We start from the raw sequence: 22,877 nt of genomic DNA, 5'->3' as shown, positions 1-22,877 counted from the left end.
TTTTTAAGGGGTTGCTTATGTTAGAGTAGTAATGATGAATTTATTGTTATTATTGGTCATTTATATCATCAACCATAATGCAAGTATTTTGTAGTCCAAAAAGTACTAGGAAATCGGAAAACTATTCAATATATTTTACAAAGTGAATACCAATATATGGCTCGGAGCTATGATGATACTGGCAATAACCGGTAACGGATCAGCGGTTGAGGTAACTTTCATTATGCTATACTTTAAAAAGAACTGTCAGAAATGAAGATTATTGAAAAATTAAAAGCGTTATTTGGAAAAAATGTTTGAAACCATTCCTGATAAATCTACAAAAGGAACATAAAACATTCATATATGTATATTACGCTCTGCTCTTGAAAAAAGTATTTAAAACTATCTTAAAATCATTATAAAAGTAATTATATTACTGAAAGTAGCTTCCTTGGCTTACACACATTTCTAGGCTTAATTTGATAATACTTCTGATTGCACAATATGTATTGTGGTTCGTTTTTATGATAGATATAAAGATTGTTTAGAATGTCATGAATAATAGTTCATTGCGCTGCATTTCTTATTTGTTTTTTCGGTAAGGTCTGTTCTAATTATTTTATCATTGAAATAATGTTCTTCGCCACGAATCCAAAAAAAAAACTGAATTGAATTCAAAAAATTGTGACATCAAAAACTCAGCAAATTTTGTCAATTAATCATTTCTGAAACAAAAAACAATGTCTCTAGAATGAAATTGATATCAGATTGCTACTTTGTCTATAGTTGGAGCACTCAATCTTAGCAAACATTTTCTAACATGAGCTTTGTTATCTTGAATAATATTCATATCAAGTGCTTTGTTTTTTCCGTTGCGAAGCTGCTGACACTGCGATCAACCTGGAACACCAGATCCCCTGCAAATCTGGAAGTCAAATTGGTGCTTGGTAGCCAGAGAGTTTCCTCTCTGCTAGGAGTTTTCGTATGCGAGAACAGGATGCACCACGTGTAGGTAAGGTTGGCTAGGCTGTAAGGCTAGGCTGTACATTCGCATAACTCTCCCATTGTGGCACACACTTTTGCCCCTTGCTTTCCTAACTTAACTATCGTTAAGTCTAAAACTTCTATAGAATTTTTCTGATATATATTTATTTAGTGTTAAAAAAAAAAGCAATTCAACGTAGCGAATATCGTAAAATCTACTACTCAGCTTATACCTGTTAGATAAAAATACAATCACTGGCTTATTTGGGTGAATACTTAGGACCTCCTTTCTACGGTGTCAGGAACTCTCGCAATAAATTTTAAGACTGCAAGTATTAAATAAAAATAATTATCTAATGAGGTGCCTTCATGACAAGTTAAGGAGCCACAGTGATTCTTAGATAACATACATTATCTGTTTTTATGTTGTTTGAAGTATTGCAAAGTTTAGCTGCCTGAGATAGCTTCTCAATGCTCTAGTAGTACTAATGTCAGCATTAGCTAGTCCTTTTAGACTGTCTGATTAGTTTTGATAATTTAATAATTGCAGTCAGTGATAGTGTATATATATATATACGTCCCTCTAACCAGAGTGCTCTATTGAATAAGCTGTATACTTGTTTACAGTTTTCAAATTGTGTAAAATTGCTCATTCCATCTAAGTGCTTTACTTTTTGTTATGTCAGTACTAGTAATCGTGTTGTTTCGAAAAAAGATAGTAGTACCTCATATAGATGGCTTGCGCCCAATTTGTATGTTGTTAGTACGAGAAAAGTTTAAGGAAGATACACAGTAATATTTTACCAACAGTAAATTAGTTAGTTTTTTTGTGAATATATACTTTTTCTTGCTGATTGAAGTGCACATAGTAAGATACTTCTCTTATTGCGTTTATAAAAGTGGTTGCTATTTATTTGCTATATTTAACTCTACTGACATTATAATACGTACTCCCTCCTCATAAGTTGATGTTAATGCTTTTTGACATTGTATAATGAACATTCGCATCACAACACTTTATCGGCTCCCGTCATTGGCTTTACAAAAGCCGTTAATTTGTTGGAAGTAAACAGAGACCACGATTATATTTGTAACTCTCCATAAAGTTGGAACCAGGATCGCTGCTACATAATACCTTAACACTTCGTTTAATAATGTGTGTGACTAACTAATTAAAACACATTTTTTTGCCAAAATTCGTTTTTATTCATCCCCTTTTAGAGAGATATAATCATTCCAACGCTTTTGCAATCTTTCGATACCGCCTTTGTAAAACGATTTTTCTTTGCCTTCAAAATAGGCGCTAGTTTCGGCGATTACTTCATCATTTGAGCCAAATCTCTTACCACGGAGCATCTTTTTGAGGTCTGCGAAGAGCCAGTAGTCGCTGGGGGCCAGATCTGGAGAATACGGTGGGTGCGGCAGCAATTCGTAGCTCAATTCGTTCAATTTTGCCATCTTTTTCATCGACTTGTGACACGGTGCATTGTCTTGGTGGAACAAAACTGTTTTCTTCGTCATATGAGGCCGTTTCTTTGCGATTTCGTCTTTCAAACGCTCCAATAACGCTATATAATAGTCGCTGTTGATGGTCTTCCCCTTCTGGAGATAGTCGATGAATATTATTCCATGCGCATCCCAGAATACAGACGTCATAACCTTGCCAGCCAACTGCTGCGTCTTTAGTCGCTTTGGGCGGCTTTCACCGGCTGCATGCCACTCAGCAGACTGCCGATTTGACTCTGGAGTGAAATGGTGGATCCATGTTTCATTTTTCGTGATGTACCGACGCAAAAACTTTGACTTATTGCGCGTAAACATGTCCAAACAGCTCTTTGAATCATCGATTCGTTGTTGTTTTTGCTCCGGTGTGAGCAAACGCGGCACCCATTTGGAAAACACCTTTTTCATACCCAAATGTTTGTGTATTATGGTGTGTACACTGCCTGCTGATAGCTGTAGAATGTCAGCAATCTCCCTCACTTTCAGTTTACGGTCGGACATAATGATTTTCAGTGTTTTTTCAACGTTTTCAGGAATAACAGCGTCATTTGGCCGTCTAGTAGATGGAATGTCATCGGTGTCTGTACGAACACGTTTGAATTCGGCATACCAATAACAAATGCTTCTTTTTGATGGAGGAGAGTCCGAATAATGTTTTTCAAGCCATTCCTGACATTGAACAGTATTTTTTTTCATTAAAAAACAATGATAAATCAGCGCACGGAATTGCTTTGAATTAATTTTTTTTTGAAAATTCAAAAGTAGCGTCACTTAAAGCACTGTAACTTGTAAACAAATAGTCGGATTAACATATGATTTTGACAGTAAGCCTAAAAAGGTTGCCACTTTCGAAAAAAAATATTTATTTAGTATTAGTGCCGCCATCTATGTGTCAGTCACACACATTATTGAACGAAGTGTTATGATCAAAAAAGAACGGGAATTTAAAAAAAATGCAAAATTTTAATTTTTAATAATTTTCTTTATTATTACCTTCAAATTAGTCACCTCCTGCGGCAATATATGCGTGCCAACACGGGTGAAAATGAAAAAAAATTTATCAATTAGACAAGCATTCAAAAAATTAAAATTCTCGTTTTTTTTTTTTAATCACAAGGTGTATATTAATATATAACATTTCACTGTTTAGAATTACGGCCGCTAATACTGCAATAATTTGAAAGAAATCGAGCAACATATCTGTATGACAAATTAATGTTTTCAATAATACACATAATAATATTAAAATATTTACAATTTTGTCTACTTATATTAGTTGGCTTTTATACAATAGCCATTGTAAAATATTTGGAAAAATGCTTCTATACAATATATTGGTGCTGTAAAAAAGCACTAACAAAATAACAAAAAAAATTCTTATGATCGTTATTATTTCATTTTAGCACATTGTGAAAAAATAATATATAAAAAATAAATATTTTATCTATAATAAATAAATTAATTCAATAATAATAAAATTATTTTGTAATTAAATCCGTCAATAAATGTAGATATAAAATAAATGTTTGAACTCTTAGTAAGATTCAAATGGAAATTGTGTTCGTAAATTAAGAGTCACCTCTTTTTTATGAATAAATTTCTTCTGCTCTATATGTTTAAATCAGTTCACAATGGAGCCATTTATTATATTAACAACATTTTATATGAGGAAAAGCTTTCTGTGCCACATAAACTTAGTCTTACATTCTGTCCCGGTATTAACGAAACTTGTCATTATTGTGAGCAAGGATTTTACTTCTAAATGGAATTTTATTTGATTTATATAATTTAATAAGTTTGAATTATCATTAAATAGATATCGACTTTGACTTGTTTTTTATTTGAAACTAACCATGCACATAAAATTCTCTTAAGCTAGTAGACTTATTTTCCCAATTTCCTGTTTCACAGCCATTTCCGCTGGCAGAAGCACAACCCAGTGCCACTGCACTACTGCCATTTTTGTTAGGAACTCGATAAATTCCCCTGCTTTACACTCGTACATGTTAGTTTCACCTCTCAGATATTTCATTGATTCCACTGCAATGTATTGTAAAATTGGAAATACTTTGCTTCAATTTAGTTTTATACAATTTTATTGAATTCAATTCAATTCAATTTGATTTTTACCTTTTATTTACTGCTGATACTGTTTTCTTTGCTCTCGTTTTGCCTGTTTTGTGCGTAATTGGCAATTTACTTTGATGTTCCCTACAGGGAACGGAAGCTAAAGTTGCCAATTGGCGCCATAAACCAAGCAGCGGCAGAGGCAGAGGCAGATGCAAAAGTAAATCAAAGTAAAAGCACAAAGTAACAAAAGATATAAAGGAAACACCGACTGGAGTGTGGCGCCCCAAGCTGAAATTAATTTAAAATGAAAATAAAATGAAAACGAAAACGAAAACGTCCTGAAAACATTGTTTAAAGTAAAAATTATTACATGAAAAACTACATTGAGGAGACGTTGTCAACAAGCATTAATTGCAGCAAAGAACGGCTTTAAGCCCATTTCCAATAGTTTCCATTTTAAGCTGAAAGATACACTGACACTACCCGCGTGTGTAGCCTTAACACCACAGCCGTCATTGAGTTTTTCACTTACAAATTTACACGAGTGTATATAATTGTAATTTTAAAATACATACTTATCTGCCAGAACAGTGCACATTAATGTTCCAAGACGAATTTTTCGGAGCATTCGTAATTACCACACAGAGGAGGAGTGGAATTGTTAGTCGAATTGTTAAGATGTTAACGCTAATGAAGCGTATGAAATTTGCACCACGTCGTAACGTGATAAATGGCAAGATCAAAGACATGCCATGCCAGGCATTTCAAATAAATTTTTTTCTAATTATGGCTTAAAGCTTTTCTCTGCAAATACTTTAAGTAGACATTAAAATGGTCTTCATAAGGTATTTTTAGAACAAATAGTAATTTTTGAAGCAGACCTATTTTTTTTTGTACAAATAAATTTAATATTTTTGAGTTTCACTTTGTTTAAAAGAATCATAAGAATTATAAGACTTACTAGTTGGCCGTGTACAGTGGAGTAAAACGAGCAAAAACGAGCTGAAAAAATCAATAACTTGAAAAAAGATTATTGAATGAGCTTAAAATTAATCAGATTTGATTTGTAATAAAACCGTATTTTTTAAACAGTACATAATATGTGCTTCAATTTTTCCTTAATACATATTCACATATTAATTTTATTATAATCAAAAAAATATATTTTTTATTATACTTTATTATTTTAAAATTAAAGAAGGACATAATTTAAGATCTAGATATAGTATACTGCAGCCGCAGTATACTTTATCTGCTGTAGGTGTTTTGCAGGTGTGAACCCACGAACCCGAAAAATATCTTCTCATACTTTTTTGTTTGTTTCAACAATTTCTCATTAATTTATAAATATTTATCTTTTACATATATTTTTTTGGTTCCTTTATATCAAGAAATTTGAAAAGTTTTTAAGAACTGTGCAATCTCCAAACTAGTTTAAATTCACTTGATATTTTATGTCCAAAGTCCTCATATAGGCAAACTATATCATTAATGTTACTAGGAAGGAAAAAATAAATTTCGCGGAGTTGCCAATTCAAAAAATATTTGCACGTACTTAAAGAATTACAACACTTCGTCATTTCCTTTTTAAATATCGCTTACTAAGCCAATGGATCGCCTATGTATTTTTGAGTTATCTCACCTATGCTGGATACAGTCAGATAATATGCCCCATAGTTTCCGTAAGTTCAGTGTTCCATATTTCTGTATGTGTCACTGCTGATCAATCCTATTCTTACAGCTTATGGTAACAATATGCTCTCTAGTTAGCATATATAGGTTGATTTTAACAGTGAGAGTACGTAGCTTGAACGGTTTATGTTGTTTGATCTGTTCATGATACTGGCTACCTTGGAAGTGAAGTGGTTGAAGACATTTTTTGCCTGCAACCATACTCTATTTGCTTGCCTGAACATGCACAGATCCTATTTTAATCTTGTGGGCTATAAAGTTATCGGAATTTATAGGCTAAATAAGTTTTTTAATGTTTCTTTCTTTCTCCCAGCTAAATTGCCACTTCGTTGCTCTATGCGCCTTTATGACCGAGTACATAGTGGTTCGCATTGATATATCCGAGATTATTACCTAAGCAGTTTCCAAACTGTAGACTTAAGACTACATAGCTTATATTTTCTTTTGAAGCACAAGAAAAACTGCAATATCCGAAATGCTTATCATAGATTACCCAGAGAACTCAGCCACTAAATCGTCTTTCAGGTTATGTTCCTGGCTACTAAATTTATGCATGATATGTAAAATGTTGAGTGTATTGTCGCAGTTGGTTTTGTCCTTAAAGCTTTCACAATGCTCAATAAAGAAAACTATTCTACAAATTCAAGTTATGTAATTATGTAAGTTTTTTTGAGTGTTACTATACACCATACCAATATAAAGTGCAACATTAAAGGCTTAACAACTCAAGTAAAAACCGAATGGGTTAAGGACAGACAGAGTACCCAGGACAACTCGATATCTTATTACTTGCATAGAGACCCAATTAGGCTTCCTTTGCTTCTCTTTCTTATTAAGCGTCCATGACTCCTTACCGTCTATTATTATCTCCAAGTATTTGGTGTGTGTTTTCAGTGTCAGTATAATTCTTTCTTGTTCCACCTAGAAACCATATACCTATTTTTTTAAGGTCGATACGGCTGGTCTTTCCTGTTTTTAGTAAAAGTACTACTTCAGGTATCCTTCATGACTCCGACACGACCATGAAGCAGCTTTTAAAAATTTTTTTGAACCAGTTAGTAATATTTTGACCGGCCTTCTGCAGCATGATCGGAATTATACTATCTCTTTAATCATAAAGAGATTTTTTGCAAAACTTTTTACTTCTAAGTTCAAAAACCTCCTATCGACACAAAAATAAAGATAAATATAACTGAATTAAATATTATATCTTCTGTATATTCTGTAAAAGTCGTTCCATAAGTTACTTTTATTACGTTTTTCAGGCCGTATGGTGGGTGCCTAAATCTTTCATTTAGAAACTTTTGTTGTAAAATACGGAATTTTACGAAAGATTTTTATATTAGAAAATGAACTATTTTTTTTTATTTCATAAAAACTATTGAACTTGAGTTATTTTAAATAAATACAAATTATGTGAGATTTAAATCAGTTATTCATTCTTATCGTATCATAAATTTGGATTCATTATGTGAAAAAGGAAGGGTGATTTGGAGCTGACCTGGCTACTTTCATGTCTATATTTCAAAATATATTTATCTATTTTCTTCAAAAAGAATTTAAAGAATAAGTTTGTGTAAAATTCTTAAAGTTTTATTTAATCGTAGAGTTGAAATTTCTTTTAAGAAATGGGTTTGAATTGAATGCTTTTGAAATTTAGCAGCAGTAAATTCACAGTAAACCCAAATAAGTTTTGTAAAGTTTTGCTAAATGTTTATAGGTGCTCTGTCCTAAAATACCCAAAACACACCGATACACACTGGAACACTCCAAAAGACACAAATAAATAAATATCCGCATTTCACCTAACTGAAGACTGTGTGAATCTTACTCCTTGGAATTCCTACCCAAGCAGCTGTAATTAACAGTCACAAACTCAAACTGTATCGTTACGGTCTAAATAATGTCTTATTACTTTAGAAATTTAATACAATGCATTTAAGCTGGTAGCAGATTTCAGTGCTAAGAGTATTCACCAACTTTCAGAGCATTGTAGTTTAATACCTCAAAAATAAATTTAAAAAAAAAACTTATTCTTAATTCAGAAAGTTTTCAAAGGACCAAGGCAGTAGTAAATGTAAGTTTTGCTATAGAAATGAGTTGAGTGTGAGTTCACAGGACTTCAAGATATAATTAATAATATAAATAGCATATAAAATGGTTCAGAATTTGTGAATCTTTTTATTGTTGAGTGCGAATTTTTTCACATTTACTTCCTTATCACTTACAGATTTAAAAGTGCAGCACTCCTTGTCAGTTGATAATAATACCCACGGGCACAACTGACAGCTACGCTGAGATTTCTTCAAAACTTTTTTGTTTTTATTGAATAAATTAATATTTCTGAATTCTGAATCCAATTGAAAGAGGAAAATTAGAGAAGGAAAAACTTTTCAAAAGTTTTAAAAAGGATTTTTTATTACTCGACAGCAATCATAGTTAAACGCTTTAGAGAATTTCTATAAAACTCAATGTACTTGTCTTAAAATCTTTTTTTTCCATCGAAAATGACAAATATTTGATGGAATATGATATTTTTCTATGTTATACGAAATCTAAATTATTATATGTATTACTCCGTGTTGTTAACTAATTTGGGCACGAAAATGTCACTCATTAAGTCGAATAATAAATTATTTAATAAAACCATAGGAATCTCTGATTAAACTGATTAAATAGACGATGCTATATTTTATAAATTGTTATAAAAGTTATAAATTTATAATTTATGAAAGTTATAAATTAATTTAAAATTGTTAAATTTATAAAATTTATAAAATAATAAAAATAAATATAAAAATAATCAAATAAAATTTATAAAAATTTATAAAGTAATTAATTTGTGACTTTTTGTAGAAAGTGTTTTTCTCTTCTTTGGATTTTACTACATAAAATTGCTTCTGGTCTGTTCTAAATTTTTTATTATCATATTTTTCGAAAAATAATTCTGAAAAGACATCTATAAATAAATATTGTGTTTAGAGTTCTTAGTCTGTAGTGATTGGAATATCTGAAATATTTAAACACTACCTAATAATTGCAACACACTTTTAATTTTATAGATATTCTGTTCACTAAAATATTTATTATTTATTATTATCTAAAATATTTAAATTATTAAATAATTTTAATCTAATATATAAATGTAAAAAAACAACATTTAATAAATAATGTACAATAATTTTCAAAAAAATTAGACAAAAAGGACTTTTCGAACAGTAGTGAACTACAACAACAAAAATTTTATTTTTTATATTATTTTAAATAATTGAATTTTTTGTTGACCATACAGCTTTTTCGAGAATTGTCAAGACCATCATCAGTGGTCTTGGAAACTCGAACTCGAACTCGGGTCCTGCCAAATGTGAAGCTCAGAATCAGCGCACCTAAATAAAGAAATTAATAAATTATTTTAATTAAGAATCTTTACTCTCACAAGCACCTATCCGATATTCTCGTGGTATTAAAGACATTGACCTTCATCGTAACCATATATTGGTTTCGTGATCTACTCAATAGGGCACTTCTATTATAAATTGTTGATAGATAGCGTGCTGTTAGGATATGGAAAGCGAAACTGAGAAACTGTTCCCTGGAGGTCGATATATTAGTGGTAGACTCTCCGTAGACTCTGGTTGAGTAAATCTATCTTGATTTACGCAAGCAGAGTAGAGGTAACAAACCTCTTTCAGATATAAAACTGTTGGAGATTTTATATCTGAACCTCTTTCAGATATAAAACTGTTAGAGATTTGAATGTCTATAAGAAACATTTTACATTCGTAGTAACACAAGGGGCCCATTTACGTCCTAAGTGAGCCATCTGCCACAGCCATCTAATTATCTACTTGGCGTAATAAATATTTTTGATGACATTAAATATTAATGTGAACAACTCTTTAAGATCTGATAGAAGAATGAATATTGTATTAAAACAGCAAATGCAAAATACAAACCGTTGTTATTAGAAAATTGCTTTTAATTGACAATTAATTAATAGTTAATTAGAATATTAACTTTTGTCGCCATAAATAATTTAAAATTTAAAAAACTAAAAACTAATTTAAAAAAGTAGTTCCAAATATAATTCTTAAGGTTTAAGTAAGGAATAACTTTAAAATGTTAAAATTTGTTTTGAGTTCACATTTTTAATACTCGTTTATTATTAAAAGTTTTTTTATGAACTGTTAAATAAAGAACTCTGCATCAATTTCTTATTTTTATATATTTTATAAAGTAATTCGCATATTTTCCAAAACACTTACGTACGTTTTGTTCATTCGCTCAGCAAATACGAAGCACAACAGCTTCTAATTAGTTTACATATACGTTGCTGGCAGTGCAACCAATACACAATTATATTACTGGACTCGATAAATGAGTTACAACTCATATCATTTTATTTACTTGTATAATTTTTGATTATACACATTTTTTGATGGTTAATTTTTATTAATATTAAAGCTTAAACACAGTTTGGAAAGTAGTATCCTACATTATATAAAATATCCTTTTAGTAAGTAAGTTTCCTTTTAAATATGTACTGCATATATAATAAATGTATATAAATATACGTATGTATATCTATATATATATATATGTACAAATATACTATTGCATAACAACAATAACTAAAGATCATATATTTGTAAAACATTATTAACTTATAAGTCGGCTTTATTAAAAAAAATAACAGATGTATTTCCAAAATATATGAAATAATCTATATCATTTACTAAGGTAATTAAGATATATATAGTATTGAAAATGTCATATTGTAATCCCTCTACTTAATTGAAAATGTCAACAGCATTAAAAATGGCGATTTAAATAACAATGAAATGTACCTTTAAGCCTTAAAATGACTTTTAATATCCTCTGAATGTAAATAAATACATCCTCTGAATATATTTAGTGTTAAAAAAAATAACGTACTCAGTGATAAGATAGCTCTTATCATAAATGCCTTACAAAAGTATAAATTTACAATTTCCATTTGTAAATAATAAAGAATGTGAAGAATAAAATAAATGTGTGAATAATAAAATAAATATAATTTGCTTCAGCTATTTCCTTTTACTACCTTTAGAGATACTTTAATTGTAAATTATTTTTTTTTAAATTTGAAAGAATTCTTCGTTAATAACTGGATAATTCAACTAATTCAGTTTCAAAAATTAAACTATAAACTGATTCGAATCTCCATTTACATTCAAAATTTTAATTTGCTTTTAAAATATTGATTATGAAGTATTGCATCAATATGAAGGCTTCTTCATTAATTTCATTTTTTATAAAGCTTTTAACCTTTTAATAGAATTTTAATAGATTAACATTATAAATCATTATAAAAATAAGTATAACATAGCTTTTTATAGAATTAACCGGCATGATATAAATAGAAAAGTACTGCTTTACAATACTATAGTGCTGCAAAAAGTATTAAAATTTTGATTTCCGTTTTAAATAATATACAGTCAAATCCTTCTATAGTGAACCTCCTTATAACGAATTCCTCTCTATAACGAAGTTCTTTCAGGTATGCGAAGAATCATACAAAAAAACCTCTCTATAACGAATTTATTCAAATGCAAGTTAAACACTCAACTAACACGTTTTAACTTATGAGACACTTCTTACCAAGCTATATCATACTCGATATGAGCTTGTGGATGTGTTATTCAGTTTATAATAGGGTATGGGGGTTTTTTTGGCTCGTGATTGGAATGGTGAAGAGAGCGACTTTTATCATAATGTATATTTGCTAAAAGCAAAAATTTTAAATGAAAGAGTGAACACCAAACACATGTGTGTGTGCTCTCGCATTTAATATGACATATAGAGAATTTTTAGATAGGTTTAGAAATTTTTCAGTCTATTATCTTGTTAATAGCAGACTTTTTTCGAGTTGCATTAAATAATAAATTATATAAATTTAAATAACATTAAAATTAGCATGACTTTCTCAGCATTGCGTTCCTAGATTAGGTTCTATACATAAGAAAGAGCAAATCATGTAACAAATAATGCCTCTACGAAAAGAATAGTATTGAAATTTGACAATTAAAAATAAAAATATAATTAATTAATTAATTCAATTATTCTACAGCTGGTTTATGATTTCGTTCTAATATAAACACAGCAAGTAAAATTGTTAATAAAAACTTTCATAGCAAAAGTAACAAAACTCCAAAAAAATATGCAAACAAACAAAAAAAGTACGGCTTTAGATCAGGTGCGCTGATTCTGAGCTTCACATTTGGTAGGACCCGAGTTCGAATCCTGATACTTGCAGTCTCAAATATAATTATTTACGAATAATTAAAAAACGAATTATTTCCAAGACCACTGATGATGGGTATTTGGTAATACTCGAAACAGCTGTATGGTCAATATATGAAATAATCTATATCATTTACTAAGGTAATTAAGATATATATAGTATTGAAAATGTCATATTGTAATCCCTCTACTTAATTGAAAATGTCAACAGCATTAAAAATGGCGATTTAAATAACAATGAAATGTACCTTTAAGCCTTAAAATGACTTTTAATATCCTCTGAATGTAAATAAATACATCCTCTGAATATATTTAGTGTTAAAAAAAATAACGTACTCAGTGATAAGATAGCTCTTATCATAAATGCCTTACAAAAGTATAAATTTACAATTTCCATTTGTAAATAATAAAGAATGTGAAGAATAAAATAAATGTGTGAATAATAAAATAAATATAATTTGCTTCAGCTATTTCCTTTTACTACCTTTAGAGATACTTTAATTGTAAATTATTTTTTTTTAAATTTGAAAGAATTCTTCGTTAATAACTGGATAATTCAACTAATTCAGTTTCAAAAATTAAACTATAAACTGATTCGAATCTCCATTTACATTCAAAATTTTAATTTGCTTTTAAAATATTGATTATGAAGTATTGCATCAATATGAAGGCTTCTTCATTAATTTCATTTTTTATAAAGCTTTTAACCTTTTAATAGAATTTTAATAGATTAACATTATAAATCATTATAAAAATAAGTATAACATAGCTTTTTATAGAATTAACCGGCATGATATAAATAGAAAAGTACTGCTTTACAATACTATAGTGCTGCAAAAAGTATTAAAATTTTGATTTCCGTTTTAAATAATATACAGTCAAATCCTTCTATAGTGAACCTCCTTATAACGAATTCCTCTCTATAACGAAGTTCTTTCAGGTATGCGAAGAAACATACAAAAAAACCTCTCTATAACGAATTTATTCAAATGCAAGTTAAACACTCAACTAACACGTTTTAACTTATGAGACACTTCTTACCAAGCTATATCATACTCGATATGAGCTTGTGGATGTGTTATTCAGTTTATAATAGGGTATGGGGGTTTTTTTGGCTCGTGATTGGAATGGTGAAGAGAGCGACTTTTATCATAATGTATATTTGCTAAAAGCAAAAATTTTAAATGAAAGAGTGAACACCAAACACATGTGTGTGTGCTCTCGCATTTAATATGACATATAGAGAATTTTTAGATAGGTTTAGAAATTTTTCAGTCTATTATCTTGTTAATAGCAGACTTTTTTCGAGTTGCATTAAATAATAAATTATATAAATTTAAATAACATTAAAATTAGCATGACTTTCTCAGCATTGCGTTCCTAGATTAGGTTCTATACATAAGAAAGAGCAAATCATGTAACAAATAATGCCTCTACGAAAAGAATAGTATTGAAATTTGACAATTAAAAATAAAAATATAATTAATTAATTAATTCAATTATTCTACAGCTGGTTTATGATTTCGTTCTAATATAAACACAGCAAGTAAAATTGTTAATAAAAACTTTCATAGCAAAAGTAACAAAACTCCAAAAAAATATGCAAACAAACAAAAAAAGTACGGCTTTAGATCAGGTGCGCTGATTCTGAGCTTCACATTTGGTAGGACCCGAGTTCGAATCCTGATACTTGCAGTCTCAAATATAATTATTTACGAATAATTAAAAAACGAATTATTTCCAAGACCACTGATGATGGGTATTTGGTAATACTCGAAACAGCTGTATGGTCAGCCATAAATTCAATTAATGAAAATAATATAAAAAATAAAATTTTTGTTGTTGTAGTTCACTACTCTTCGAAAAAACCTCTTTATAAATTTAAATTATAAATAATAATAAATTAAATAGTTACTAATAAAAATAAATGTTCGAAATAGAAACCAATATACGACTAATGTTTTTAATATTATGTATGTTTATATGAATAAACATTAATTAAATATATTTTTAAAATAAATACGTACATAATTCCCAGTGAAATGCCAAAAAAAGACCAACAAAAGAAAATTTGTTGAATCTCTCTATAAAGAAAACCTCTTCATAATCGAGGTTTTTTTCAAGCACCAACGACTTCGTTATAGATGGGTTTGACTGTATTTAAGTGGTATATATATGTCGATTAGGGAAAAATGTTTTGTGCCACCCATAGAGGCTTGTATGATTGGCACTTCAGACGCAACAATTTCACCTCTATTTTCCAAATCTCAAGAAATGTTGAAATTTAAGAAAGAATGTTGAGATTTAAAAAAATGTTATTAAACAATTGTTTTAGTGGCATAATAAAAGTATTCAATGAATATTATTAATATTTGAATGGTTTAACAATATATTTATTTACAGAAATTTTGTTTTAAATATTTATGTACATATTTTAAATTATGATTATCATATGATGAGGTATATTGTAGAAATTACAATACTAACATACCTATAATCTTCACTTTAGGCGAAGTGAAGAATTCTTTAATTTTTTTTATTTTAAAACTGCTGGTCATATAAGTATTTATAAAATTACTATATTTTTGTTAAAAACAATTTTTTTATTCTAATTTTGTTTTAATTCAAATCAAAGATTTCATCTAATAAGAAGTTTATCTCCATATTTTACGTTTATAAACAATATCTGTTGAAAATTTTAATATCCACAATAAATCTTTTTCCACCGATGACTTAATTTCGGTTTTTAATGAAGCTTCTGGTGCATAGGTAGGAAAGTCACTTGCATTAAAATAAAGATCCTTTATAATGTAGACGAAATCCTGCAAAATATATATCAAACACTTGTTATTTAAAAATAATTTAATAAAGAGCTTTATTCGGACAGTAGTGAATTGCAACAACAAAATTAAATTATTTATAATAATTCAATTTTTGGCTGACCATACAGATGTTTCGAGTATTGCCAAATAACCAAATGTATCTAGAGCTAATTCTTATATTTAGTTATACGTAAATAATTTTTTGAGACTGCAAGTACTAACGGTTGGATTTATTATCTGCCAAACTTAAAGCTCAGATTAGCCAACTGGCCAAAGCTCTACTTGACTTGTATGTTCTAACTTGGATTTGCTCTGCAAGATCAATAACAAATTTCCTTGCTGTGTTATATTTGAACAAAATCATAGATAAGCTGTAGAATAATTGAATACAAAAATAATAAAATTTTGTTGTTGCAACTCACTACTGTTTCTAAAACCTCTACAAAAAATACTACAGTCTCCATTAAGTAAATAGTTACTTCATAATTTAAAAAAAAAATCATACTTTTCTAAATGGACACTTCATCATTAGATTTGAATGTTTTTCCCATAATTTAAAAAATATATTAAATAGTTTCCCGTTGAGTCCGCCATTAAAAAATTTGCATAACTCAAAACTGGCTTCAATAAATTTGGTACCATTTTTACTGCCCGGGTGCAAAGCTTCAATCAAAACTGTGATTTGTTGTTCCGTTGGACATACGTAAGTAAAATTTAGATTCAATGTAGTCTGTTTAGGTGAACTAAGAAGATGGCCAATTTCACAGTCAAAATGACTCACAATATTTTTGTTGTATGTGTCACATTCCAAATTATTAAACTTTTTTTTTTTTTTTTTTTAAACTTCATTTTATTAAATACAATCTATTCTATTCATGAATAATAAGTACTACTTATGGCAATAACAATATAAGATTGGCATGTACGGGACTACCCAGTGGTAATCACCGCCTTATGAAGAATTACAATTTTTAGAATCTGCTCGGCAAATCCGAAGTTGCATAGCGTATTAATCTACGAATGTTAAAAGCATCCCTCGTTAGGCCTGCGGCAAGGGGGTTAGGATGAACTACCAGTCGTGAGTGATAGTTGCTGCTTATCTGCTGTATTGACTCGTACACAGTAGGGATGCCAAGATCATGATGTAGGACGTTATTCGGGATAAACCATGGGGCGTTGGCGCAGATACGTAGTATTTTTGATTGAAACCTCTGAATCATATCTAGGTTTGACTTCGCTGCTATACCCCAGAATTATTAAACTGAATGTCAAAATTTCGTCGAACCTATCAATATTCAAATTAAATGATATTAAATTTAAAAAATATTATTTAATATATAATAAATCAATAATTAAGAAATTATCTAAACAAGCACACTCACTGTTGCAAATGTTTTAATTATGGTTAAACTTAAAAGAGCCATTATAAACTTAATAAAATGCATTTTGTTGTTAAAGTATCCAGCGCTGAAGCTTAAATATTACTAAAATACAAACTAAAAATATTTATAATAATCATGAACTAAAATTTTTTACAACGAAAATATTTTCCAATAATATATTTGTTTTTATATTTAATATTAATAATATATGTTGTTTAAAATTTTTGAATAATTTGTATCGCATTTTGTAAGGGTTTTTAAACCACTACTTTAGGTTACATACGAAGTTTAGGTTAATTTAGTGAATTATCCATTTTGGTGTGAATCACATTTTATTTTATTTGATGCAACTGAAAAAAAGTCATCTTTTTTTTTGCTCGTAGATCTTCTTTACGTGAATTGATGTTCATTCACCTTTATTATAGAAATTACTTGCTTCCCGAAAACGAATCGGAAATTCCATAAACTGACTGACGGTGATGATTTTCTTTTTATTCAGCAAGGATCTAAAAATCGTCTTCAATTTTTTTAAGAAAATTTTTTTGTCTACACAATTTTAAAGTGATTTATTATTTTCCCTTTAAATTTAGTGTGGCAATATAAAATTTTTCTCTTGACACAATTCCACCTGCTCTTTTTGCAGGTTCAACCAGCTTTCCTAAATACAATTCTCTAGAATTTAGTATCTACAATTAATATACCTAATTTATTTTCATACACCAACTTTTTTTGAAAAACAAGATAAGGAATTTTGGTATAAAAAATAATCAATTTTTCAACGGATCAAAATATTTTTATTAGTATTAGATGCACAAATGCTTTTGGATTATGAATTTACATTATAAGGCAGAGTTTTATATCTTCACCAACATGAGAAGTCCACATAGGAACTTCTTTTAATTATAAATTAGTGATGGGTAAACTCCCAGCACGTATTTTGAGGTTATTTTCCCTACAAAATCTACAAGTAGCATAGTAAGTTCCCAATTTGTTAAGGTAATAGTTTAACATATGGTGCTCTGTCAGAATTTCTGTTATAACTTTTTAATTATATTATATTAGTTGCATATAACTCTGAATTCGTTTAAGGTAATAGTTCCAATAAGCATAATTTCGATTATGATATCACTGGTAGATCACCCCAATATGGTTTGAAATTTGATTACCTCATCTCAAGCAAAAGAAGTGTTCTTTTCTGGCAAATTCATATGCCAGAAATTTCCACTTTTATCGGAATAGATAGGCAGTCAATAATCATCATCATTCTAATTGAAGATTCATTGATTATAATTTGATTTTCAAGCTCTCACTAAGCCTTAAAAAGTGACAAATATACAATTCTTTAAAAACTATTTTTAAGTTAATCCCGCCAAACTATTGAAACTATTAGAGATATTGAAAACTTAAGAAATCGTATATAAAATAAATAAAACTATTGAATCAGGAGGAATACAAATTTAACTGAAACTTTCACTTAGAGGAGCAGAGAGATACTTTCCAAAGAATTTGTCTCATAAAAATAGTTTCAATCAATAAATAATAAAAATAAATATAGCACATATTATTGAATGATTTTTGAGTGAAAAACTAATAGTACTTTATTGTTCTTCATTTATGGATCATTAAACTGGTTAGTTTAAAAAAAATTATTCTATACCTCATAAAATATTGGTATAGTAAATTATGTGAAATTAAGTGTAAAATTATTAAAACTCAATTAAATACTATTTAAACATGAAAAGTTATTATTTTTGAAGTAAGTACATTAAAACGCATATATATATGTATGTATGTATAATAAGTTGAACTCAAAGTTGAAAAATTTTTAACATTTGTTTTCGTATTTTTGAATTTTTAATAAATCGTATAAAACGTTTAATAATACTTACAGTGTATACATGGTGTATAAATTTATATTAAATTAAAAAAGGTTTTATTTTTTTAAATTTGCATAAATTGTTCAAGTATTAATTTCTTTTTTTTTTTGTAGTGAATTGCCAGATAGAAAAAATTAATCAGAATTCCAATATATGGTAAAATAAACTTCTATTATTTCGTTTTGGACTTTTATTTATAATTTAGTTCAATAACATTTAATAAAAAAACTTAAAAATTATTAAGAAAATATTTTTTGATATATTATGGGGTATAATATTATTGAATATTCATCACTATCAGTGACTATGCAGTCCATGTAGGACCTAAGTGAGTGTAACAACAGTATTCCATTCTTCTCTGTTTTTACTTAATATTAAATATTAGTTTTTATTAATTAGAGGACGCAAAAATCTTAAATATTTCTAAAATCTGTAATAACAATGTTGATAGAATCTTAGTTTTCACAGTAATAATGAATTTAAAATCATTTTCAAGCTGTTAAATATATTTTCTAATAGAACAAAAGAGTATCTGAAACGGTTTAATTTTTCCATCCATTAAACAAATTTGAAATAAATTTCGCTTATCAATTGACAATTGTCTAGCTATCGAATTTCAAAGGAGTCTGAAATGAATTTACCACTTCCCATGAAATTGGTGAATCTTTCTATTCAAACAATTATTATTCATCTGAGAAGATTTTTCATCTGAGTTTTCAGCAGATTTTTTAATTTTTTTGTCAGCACATACGCGCCATGATTTTCTTCTATTAACTTTACACCTTTTGTCTATAAGTTTGACAAGTTCGTGCGCTTCTACATTTTATTGTTCTTCATTTATTTCAGATTACATGCAATCACTGTGTAAGAATCACTTCCTGCAGCAGCTCTATCGCAAAATCGATGGCGCTGTACTTTGGTCTCAGAACGAAAGGAACCTCGACTGCGTCATCACCTTCCAGACTCATTCGATTCTGCAACGCTTCATGCTTCGCTTCGATATGTTGCAACTGGACTGTAACGATCATTTGTACGTCTACGACGGAGCGCACGCGGTGGCGACACCAAAGGTAAGTCTGAAAGCTTAATATTGAACATAAGTATTTGCACAAGAAACATTCAGCGAGGTGTCAAAGTGCACGAACTCGTACAAATACAAATACGGACACATGAATGCAGTTCTCACTCCACACTCTACACTCTACATAAAAACACACATAAACACACACACACATATACACAGATGCACGTACTCGTTGAAGCTCAAACGAATTAAAGGCATTTGTATTCATAAAAGACGTTTGCACATTTTCACTCGTTGTCACAGGTGCCGGCGAATGTGCCCAAAAAAAGCTATGAACGACCAAGCAAGAGCTTGGAAGAAACATACAAAAAAGCATAAAAAATGGTAGTAAATCGAAAAATGAAGGAAAAGCGAATAAGAGAAAGTAAAACAAACATGAACTGATACCACGAGATTTAGTTGAGTTAATAAAGTGTATGAGTGTGCGTGTGTATGTTTGCGTTAATGGCAGTGTCTACTTGCTTGTTTGCTTGTTCGTTTGTTGAGCTCGTTTATGTCGTGAGTTGGTCTGCTGCGCTGCCATGGCGTGGTGGACTTTGTCCCACTTAATCCCGGCGCTTTTTTATTGGTACGTTTAAGTGTTAAAATTGGCTTCACTTTAAGAATTAAGTCCATTTTACGAGTCACTTTAACATCTTAAATGAAATTTCAGTGTCTACGAAACAGTTTATTGTGAACTTTTTAATTAAATCTAAAAGTAAAATGCAATAAATTAAGTACGTTTACAATTTAATGTGTTTTTTAATTATATTCCCATATGAGTTACTAAAGGAAGATGTGTGCTATACAGTGCGGTTTTTAATTAAAACTATAAAAATAAAAAATCATCAGTTGATTCGAAGAACAAAATAAAATGAATGGACAGCATGGAGATTGCCGTTAAAAATTCATTGCAGAACTAAAAGTATAGACTTTTGTAGGAAATACTAAATTAGTGCTGTGATATTGGATAAGCAATTAATGCCATAAAAATTGCTGTCATCGGATTCCCACCATACACTGCGGCATTTAAAAAAATCCAAAAAGGTGAAAATATGATAAATGACCATGAAATTTTTTGAATTCTCTTCTACAATCATTCTTCTCTAAAGGAAAAACTATGACTATAGCAAAATTTAAATACTTAAAATGATACTAGTATGAAAATTGCTTAAATATATCTCATACATTTATTTAAGAAATACATGTGAAATTATTCTTAATTAAAATAACATTTTTAACTTCAATTTTAATTTAATGAGTAAATCAGTTATAAATAATATATTGTGATTTCTAAAAAAATACTATTCTATAATATTCAGTGGACTAATATATATATATACATCTATTTATATATATGTATGTATCTCACAGTTATTACAGTTACAGTTAAGTTGTTACAGTAGTTGTCGTAACAACTACTACCAATAACTGATCGATTGAGTCATCAGTGGGGTTGAATATATACTTTGACTAATAGGCCTTCACACACATGTAGTATGTTTTTCAAGATCGTGGTTGCACTGCAATAACGTGCTCAATCTCACCTAATATCGTCCGTGAAAAACGATGTCTTCTAGTCTCTATTTTCCTGCTCTATTGCAGTCACTAACTTAAGTTCAATCGATTTCAATTGATCCATACTTACTATCATCAATCGACCCATACTTACTATCATCACCTATCCACATCCTAAGCCATGTATACGTCTTTGTAACTCGTTTCATATAATAACATGACTGCTTTAATATCTCTACAGACTATAACAACTAGTCGTTTCATTTCTTAGATTTAAAGAAGTGTTTATATAATGTAATTTAAAATTTAAAGATAGACTAGGATAACTTTGGAATCATTTTTATTTGAGAAATTTTCCATTGTTTTGAATAATAGCCAAGATAAAGGATGCTATTGAAGATCAACATCGGGGACGATACTGTTATGTCGACTAATTTGTGTGTCATTTTACCAGTGATTTGCCATGTCAACGTGTTTTTTTTTGGTTTGAAAAGATCAGGATAGTTTCCTTGGCATACTTCAAGCATAATGTAATGGAATTTTTAACATAGAAAAAGACTCAATAATAGGTTTTATATCTATTGTTTTTAGATTTTGTTGAAAAATACTCTCAATGTGTTCTGCTAAAATGCAATTTTATCTTCGTCACTTAGAACCCAATATCCTTTATATATTTGTAACAAAAATTATTATATTAATAGTTTCAATAACTTAATAAAGTACCAATCTATTTTGTAATATATTTGTTTCATCAAATATTGTAGTGTAGTTGTATATGTTATAAGTAAATAATACTTGACATCACCACTAAAAATAATTTAATCATAAATTAAAATCATAAAAAATCTATAAATCATAAATTATCCAAATAGGTTTTAAAAAGACCTTAGGTTATTTTCTAAAAACGAGCCAGAAATAACACATGAGAGCATGTCACTCCATTTTAAAACTGCAATTATTTTTCAAAAAATGGTCCCCAGCCAATTAAGAGCTTAACTAGCATCTTTATTTTTGCTTGTTGTTGTTTTTCTCCCTTAGCAGATTTGATAACAGCACAAGTCGCTTAGGTTGTCATATCCTCATAAGTATTTTATGCCGCTATTTAGATTCTTAACCTGCATATTTGCATTTTCGTATGCACAGTAAATTTGTAGCTGCTGCATGAGCCGCATCAAAACGACAACATTTAGCACACATGCTACAAAGCGCACACGGTGATCCATGGTGCTCCATGGTGGAGTTGGGTCCCACCAGCATCCAGCCTCGTGATGCTGCAAACAGCTTTAAACGCACAATCGACAGTGGTTAATTTCGCCATGTTTGGTTAGTCATTCAGGATTTTTTCAACTTTTTTGAATTTCAGTGCAACGCCGTTACCTGAATACCCTATCGCGTTACAGGAACGGTGTTACTTTGGTAACCATTTAAATTTTTTCTCTTCTCAACTTTTTTTTATTTAATTTGTCCTTTAGTGCCTGCTGCACATATTTTGTCTAACTTTGTTTCAGGTACGGTTACAAGGATGCTCGTGAAAGAACTACTGCCTTCTGCGTTGGGAATTTATCCTTTTGTGACTTTTCAAGTTTTTCAGAGAAGATTTCTGTATGTTATGGAAGTTATGCAGTTCCTGCTTTGTTGAGATTTCAGCAACGGTCGTAAAAAATATTCTAACTTTTGCATGAAGATTCTTGAAGAGTATTTC

At 29.4% G+C, this 22,877-nt stretch overlaps 1 protein-coding gene across 1 annotated transcript in view; it reads left to right on the top strand.

Annotated features, from left to right (window-relative positions):
- LOC119668646 overlaps positions 1 to 22,877 on the top strand; it is a 72,852-nt gene that overhangs the window by 37,436 nt on the left and 12,539 nt on the right. Inside the window, exon 3 of the mRNA XM_038078220.1 lies at positions 19,441 to 19,664. Coding sequence (XP_037934148.1) covers positions 19,441 to 19,664 — 224 coding nt within the window. The remainder of the gene's footprint in view (positions 1 to 19,440; positions 19,665 to 22,877) is intronic.

Source organism: Teleopsis dalmanni, chromosome 1 (genome assembly GCF_002237135.1).
Source record: "Teleopsis dalmanni isolate 2A chromosome 1, ASM223713v2, whole genome shotgun sequence".
Classification (NCBI taxonomy): Eukaryota; Metazoa; Arthropoda; class Insecta; order Diptera; family Diopsidae; genus Teleopsis; species Teleopsis dalmanni.
Note: the sequence above shows the minus strand (reverse complement) of the source record. Positions and strands in the feature narration are given on the sequence as shown.